A 7,381-nucleotide genomic window follows, 5' to 3' on the forward strand; every position below is an offset into this window, starting at 1 on the left:
TGTGTGTGTGCGTGTGCATGTGCGCGTGTGTGTGCGTGTGCGTTTGCGTGTGTATGTGCGTGTGCGTGTGAGTGTGCACGCGCCGGTTGCGTGTGAGTGTGTGTTCTTTTGTGAGTGCACATAATCATAGCCATGGAAGCTAATAAGGCCCATATTCTCGTCCGAAAATGATCAAATCCAAGAAATAATTAGCGCTACCCGAGAAAGCCAACAAATGATCAAAAGGCATCACAAAACAAACAAACCCAAGAATACACGGAATTATTACAGCTACGGAGAAGGCGGCCCACCCCGCTGCAATAATAACTGAACCAAAATGACTGCTACTTCCAGAATCGCTTTACGAACGGTCAACACATTGTTCTTCGGTCTGCACCCTCGACAATGGCGGGTTCGGTTGATTCAAGAAATCTTTGTTGGATAATAAAGGAGTAGCGGGCCCTGAATGGTGAATATAACGCGAGTTGAAAGGAAGAGAAAGTGTAATTATGCATTTGCGGGAGAGACTAAGAGGAAGATGAACGTGGAAGTGGGAAAAATGATAAAAGCCTCCTTATGTTAGAAAGCTCTTGCACACATGGATATGCATGCACTCACAGACACAGACACAGTGACAGTCACAGACAGACAGACAGACAGTCACACACACACACACACACACACACAAAGAAGCACACAAGGAACGCGCATGCGTTGTAACAGAGAGACAGAGTGAGAGAGAGAGAGAGAGAGAGAGAGAGAGAGAGAGAGAGAGAGTGAGAGAGAGAGAGAGAGAGAGAGAGAGAGAGAGAGAGAGAGAGAGAGAGAGAGAGAGAGAGAGAGAGAGAGAGAGTGAGAGAGAGAGAGAGAGAGAGAGAGAGAGAGAGAGAGAGAGAGAGAGAGAGAGAGAGAGAGAGAGAGAGAGAGACTATGATCTTGCTTCTTTCCCGGTCACTGGTGTAGCCTCTTTCCCGGTCACTGGTGTAGCCTCTTTCCCGGTCACTGGTGTAGCCTCTTTCCCGGTCACTGGTGTAGCCTCTTTCCCGGTCACTGGTGTAGCCTCTTTCCCGGTCACTGGTGTAGCCTCTTTCCCGGTCACTGGTGTAGCCTCTTTCCCGGTCACTGGTGTAGCCTCTTTCCCGGTCACTGGTGTAGCCTCTTTCCCGGTCACTGGTGTAGCCTCTTTCCCGGTCACTGGTGTAGCCTCTTTCCCGGTCACTGGTGTAGCCTCTTTCCCGGTCACTGGTGTAGCCTCTTTCCCGGTCACTGGTGTAGCCTCTTTCCCGGTCACTGGTGTAGCCTCTTTCCCGGTCACTGGTGTAGCCTCTTTCCCGGTCACTGGTGTAGCCTCTTTCCCGGTCACTGGTGTAGCCTCTTTCCCGGTCGCTGGTATAGCCTCTTTCTCGGTCACTTGTGTAGCCTCTTTCCCGGTCACTGGTGTAGCCTCTTTCCCGGTCACTGGTGTAGCCTCTTTCCCGGTCGCTTGTGTAGCCTCTTTCCCGGTCACTGGTGTAGCCTCTTTCCCGGTCACTGGTGTAGCCTCTTTCTCGGTCACTTGTGTAGCCTCTTTCCCGGTCACTGGTGTAGCCTCTTTCCCGGTCACTGGTGTAGCCTCTTTCCCGGTCGCTTGTGTAGCCTCTTTCCCGGTCACTGGTGTAGCCTCTTTCCCGGTCACTGGTGTAGCCTCTTTCCCGGTCACTGGTGTAGCCTCTTTCCCGGTCGCTTGTGTAGCCTCTTTCCCGGTCACTGGTGTAGCCTCTTTCCCGGTCACTGGTGTAGCCTCTTTCCCGGTCACTGGTGTAGCCTCTTTCCCGGTCACTGGTGTAGCCTCTTTCCCGGTCACTGGTGTAGCCTCTTTCCCGGTCACTGGTGTAGCCTCTTTCCCGGTCACTGGTGTAGCCTCTTTCCCGGTCACTGGTGTAGCCTCTTTCCCGGTCACTGGTGTAGCCTCTTTCCCGGTCACTGGTGTAGCCTCTTTCCCGGTCACTGGTGTAGCCTCTTTCCCGGTCACTGGTGTAGCCTCTTTCCCGGTCACTGGTGTAGCCTCTTTCCCGGTCACTGGTGTAGCCTCTTTCCCGGTCACTGGTGTAGCCTCTTTCCCGGTCACTGGTGTAGCCTCTTTCCCGGTCACTGGTGTAGCCTCTTTCCCGGTCACTGGTGTAGCCTCTTTCCCGGTCACTGGTGTAGCCTCTTTCCCGGTCACTGGTGTAGCCTCTTTCCCGGTCACTGGTGTAGCCTCTTTCCCGGTCACTGGTGTAGCCTCTTTCCCGGTCACTGGTGTAGCCTCTTTCCCGGTCACTGGTGTAGCCTCTTTCCCGGTCACTGGTGTAGCCTCTTTCCCGGTCACTGGTGTAGCCTCTTTCCCGGTCACTGGTGTAGCCTCTTTCCCGGTCACTGGTGTAGCCTCTTTCCCGGTCACTGGTGTAGCCTCTTTCCCGGTCACTGGTGTAGCCTCTTTCCCGGTCACTGGTGTAGCCTCTTTCCCGGTCACTGGTGTAGCCTCTTTCCCGGTCACTGGTGTAGCCTCTTTCCCGGTCACTGGTGTAGCCTCTTTCCCGGTCACTGGTGTAGCCTCTTTCCCGGTCACTGGTGTAGCCTCTTTCCCGGTCACTGGTGTAGCCTCTTTCCCGGTCACTGGTGTAGCCTCTTTCTCGGTCACTCGTGTAGCCTCTTTCCCGGTCACTCATGTAGCCTCGTGCCCGGCCACTGCTGTAGCCTCTTTCCCGGTCACTGGTGTAGCCTCTTTCCCGGTCACTGGTGTAGCCTCTTTCCCGGTCACTGGTGTAGCCTCTTTCCCGGTCACTGGTGTAGCCTCTTTCCCGGTCACTGGTGTAGCCTCTTTCCCGGTCACTGGTGTAGCCTCTTTCCCGGTCACTGGTGTAGCCTCTTTCCCGGTCACTGGTGTAGCCTCTTTCCCGGTCACTGGTGTAGCCTCTTTCCCGGTCACTGGTGTAGCCTCTTTCCCGGTCACTGGTGTAGCCTCTTTCCCGGTCACTGGTGTAGCCTCTTTCCCGGTCACTGGTGTAGCCTCTTTCCCGGTCACTGGTGTAGCCTCTTTCCCGGTCACTGGTGTAGCCTCTTTCCCGGTCACTGGTGTAGCCTCTTTCCCGGTCACTGGTGTAGCCTCTTTCCCGGTCACTGGTGTAGCCTCTTTCCCGGTCACTGGTGTAGCCTCTTTCCCGGTCACTGGTGTAGCCTCTTTCCCGGTCACTGGTGTAGCCTCTTTCCCGGTCACTGGTGTAGCCTCTTTCCCGGTCACTGGTGTAGCCTCTTTCCCGGTCACTGGTGTAGCCTCTTTCTCGGTCACTTGTGTAGCCTCTTTCCCGGTCACTGGTGTAGCCTCTTTCCCGGTCACTGGTGTAGCCTCTTTCCCGGTCACTGGTGTAGCCTCTTTCCCGGTCACTGGTGTAGCCTCTTTCTCGGTCACTTGTGTAGCCTCTTTCCCGGTCACTGGTGTAGCCTCTTTCCCGGTCACTGGTGTAGCCTCTTTCCCGGTCACTGGTGTAGCCTCTTTCCCGGTCACTGGTGTAGCCTCTTTCCCGGTCACTGGTGTAGCCTCTTTCCCGGTCACTGGTGTAGCCTCTTTCCCGGTCACTGGTATAACCTCTTTCTCGGTCACTTGTGTAGCCTCTTTCCCGGTCACTTGTGTAGCCTCTTTCCCGGTCACTGGTGTAGCCTCTTTCCCGGTCACTGGTGTAGCCTCTTTCCCGGTCGCTGGAGTAGCCCCTTTCTCGGTCGCTTCCGTAGCCGCCACGGTCACTAGCGTAGCCTCTTTCACGGTCGCTTGCATAGCCCCGTGAATCTCGGTCACTCATGTAGCCTCTCTCGCGGTCACTCATGTAACCACGCTCACGATCGCTCATGTAGCCTCTCTCTCGGTCGCTCATGTAACCTCGCTCGCGGTCGCTGGTATAACCTCTTTCTCGGTCACTTGTGTAGCCTCTTTCCCGGTCACTGGTGTAGCCTCTTTCCCGGTCACTGGTGTAGCCTCTTTCCCGGTCGCTTGTGTAGCCTCTCTCGCGATCACTCATGTAACCTCGCTCACGATCGCTCATGTAACCTCTCTCTCGGTCACTCATGTAACCCCGTTCTCGGTCACTCATGTAGCCTCTCTCACGGTCACTCATGTAACCACGTGAGTCCCTGTCGCTGGTGTAGCCTCGCTCTCGGTCACTCATGTAACCAGACCGGATGCTATCTTGTCTGTCATAGAACCTGTTGATGAATAAAAAATAAACGTGTATATTTAGTTACTAGCTCGTATAATGACATAAGTGAAAATGTAAGGTAAATAAAGTAAGGACATTATATTTTGATGTCAGTTCCTCCATATATGAAATAATCATATCACCAGTTACCTAGATCTTTCAAAGGAAATGAGATAATAAATACTTCTACAGCCAAGATTTGTAATCATGGATAAAAGTTCATGAAACTCATTTCATTTGAAATTATATGATCAGTCTGGGCAAGCCTGAATACACCAGTGCTTTTATGTGTAGTCATTGCATTAAAGTAATCATATAGCACTTTTGTGTAAATATACAACTAAACCATTTGTAGATTTCTATATGACTGTGCAACGAATCTGTGGGAAATATTAATTATCTTGTTTATTTTCCTTTACGTTCTTATTCGAGACAAACTGTAATCATATCAACAAATGAATAAATGTAATTTTCTGGGTCCATATATATAAAAATACATCAGAATAGATATCAAGTCCCTGTTCCACTAGTCCCCACCTGAGTTATTAATATTTGCTTATGGCTTAGCAGTCAAAGTATCAGGACTTATTTCAGGTGATATTTTATTTGATGGATTTTGCAATCATCAACATATTTATTCCTTTACAGTAAAAGTATTAAGTGTATCCATACAAGGTAAAAATATACTAGTGCTTTAGCTAAACATTCTTATCACTGCACTCTAGTTTGTGAGTCTTGTGGAAATACATCAGTGTAAAAGTGCCATTTATAGCAAAGACAAAGCTTTCTTATTATTCAGCAAATCATTCAGTAAAAATTCGGACTGACTGATATATCATGCTTTTTAGAAAAAGAAAATCCATTAAATAAGGCAGAAATGAAAATATACAGCTTTCAGTCCAAGTTGTTCTTATTCACTCCTCATGTTTTTATTCACTTTAGAAAAACATGAAATCATAGCAAAATCCTGCACAAACACTCTACACTAACATCAATAAATCTTTGTCTCCTCATGTGTCAGTGTTAGGGGTATTTATCAAGTAATATTGGGGAAGGATCTGCATAAATTTTACTGGTGCATTTACTTTTTTCTTGGATGTAAAAGTGAAAAAATATAGAATTTAATTCTGCACAATATGTAATTAAGGTGCATCATATAAAATTTTAAAGATACTAATAAAAAGACTAAAAATCTAATAATCACAAGTTTAGAAATAAGCATGCATTATTGTCAATTTCTATATCAATAATGGATAAATTCAAGTACATAGAAATTCCATACTTATGAGCTGCACTTACCTGCGTTCATGATCACTCATATAGCCACGGTCATACAAATCACGTCGACTCCCATAACTGTCATTACGGTCGCTAAAGTAGCCACTATGATCACGCTCATCCCGAAGTGTTGCTGTGGGTAAGGATCTTTCTGACCCTCGAGCACTGGTTGGCAGCATCCCATGTTTGTTGAGGCTCCCTGTGGCAGAGATGTTAGTCAGTGGGATGCCAGGCAGCAGGGAATGAAGCGATGCTGCAGCCCCCACACCTGCCACTCTGGGACCCTGGCTGCTGCCTGCCACTAAACAGGTATAAACCATTGTCCATGTCTAGGTACAAACAGTACTAGCGCAAGCGAGAAAAGCTGCAACATCGCCTAAGTTACACTCTGATGCAATGCAAGTTTAAACAATCATGCAAGGAATCTACAACAAAAATTATTAGTTGCCATGCAGATATAAAATATTTACTATCAGACAAAAAAAGAAAGAAAACTTGTATGAAAATCAGGTCCAATTATTCTTTTATATTGAAAAACAAAAATCATGAAAAAACTGCTAATTTACAAAATTCAGACCTACTACAAACCAGACTATTTCTCTTTGATTTCACTAAAAACAAATTTAATTATAGGTTTTATGTTACTCATATACACATCTAGTTTTGTTTAAGTAGTGATCATTAGCTGAACATGCTTGGGTTGTGGAGGGTGGTGGACAGAGACTACCACGGGGTCATCAGCCGCAACTGAACCACAGTCTTCATGATGTGTTCTTCACCCTGTAACCTACCTAGTATGTTTCCTAAATGTTCGTTTTGTACTATCCAGATTAATGCATATGGGGTAAAGCATCAAGGATAAAGGATGTGTTGCAAGGATTGCATAGGAAAGGATGTGACGAAAAGGTGTAGGTTTATAATTCTGATTTGTTTGTTAAAATGATAAAGATAAAAGGGTAGATATCCATTATTAGGGGCACTGTCTAATGTACTCGTAATTCTTGTTCTTGAAACTTACTGCCATTTGCTTCCATAAATGCAGGCACAATAAAATAAACTGATCTCATAAAAAATGCAGCAATTGTATATGCATACAAAACTTTTGGCAGTATATAAAAGTTTTACATGAATATCAAATGATTTAGTTTCTGTTACTATAAAAAAAAAACTTAGAAGGAAGTAACATTTTGTTTTCTGGGGAAATATGACCAAAACGTCATTCAAAATCTTCATTTAATACAATAATCTTCAAAATTTATTTTGCCAATATAAAAATGATCAAATTGCAGCATAAAAATGATAATACCTGTTCTATGTAAAATTCAGAGTTTGGTTAATAATAAATATGTGAACTGATCATATGAAAGATTTTGATACATGTATTCTGAGGAATTTTGCATATATTTCCTTTCATCAAAATCTTGTCAATCAAATCTTCATGAAATACAACATAAACTCAGTTTCCTTTCCATTTCTTTTTTTCTTTTTAAATCGTAGCACTTGATTTAAACTGAATACTTTTACAGACACTTGGAGTTTGACAGTCGAAAGAAAGGTTGGCATTGTCTCTTTTCTTTTTTATTTCTTTTGCTCCAGGTAGGTACACAATCAGAAGGACAATATACCATTCATCATTATGCTGATTGATCTTTGCATTAGCCTATGCAATGATAATGATTAAATTTATTAAGCTCTATAGTAAGTACATAATTTCAATAATGGTGATATAGTACACACAAAACAATTGTTAATTGCAATAAATATACTGTGATATGAAATTACTCTTATCACTGGTACATGGAAAGACTCTTGAGAGAAGTGCATTGTATAGAAAAGCAAAACACTCAAAACTGTAAGAGAGACATAAGAATGGAACTGACTGATGGTAGATTGTGAAAGAACTAACCAAAGAATAT

The 7,381-nt window shown here is 45.4% G+C and overlaps 1 protein-coding gene across 1 annotated transcript in view; it reads right to left on the bottom strand.

The window, feature by feature from the left end:
• Nucleotides 1-340: 340 nt before the first annotated feature.
• The window catches only part of LOC147469883 (uncharacterized), a 213,497-nt gene continuing 206,456 nt past the window's right edge, over nucleotides 341-7,381 (bottom strand). The window contains exons 12-14 of the mRNA XM_086546383.1: nucleotides 5,487-5,664; nucleotides 3,599-4,194; nucleotides 341-441 (exon numbers count right to left, since the gene is read on the bottom strand). Coding sequence (XP_086402509.1) covers nucleotides 341-441; nucleotides 3,599-4,194; nucleotides 5,487-5,664 — 875 coding nt within the window. The remainder of the gene's footprint in view (nucleotides 442-3,598; nucleotides 4,195-5,486; nucleotides 5,665-7,381) is intronic.

This window comes from Penaeus japonicus, unplaced genomic scaffold, assembly GCF_977035675.1.
Source record: "Penaeus japonicus unplaced genomic scaffold, GWHDUDI00000001_assembly GWHDUDI00000018, whole genome shotgun sequence".
NCBI lineage: Eukaryota > Metazoa > Arthropoda > Malacostraca > Decapoda > Penaeidae > Penaeus > Penaeus japonicus.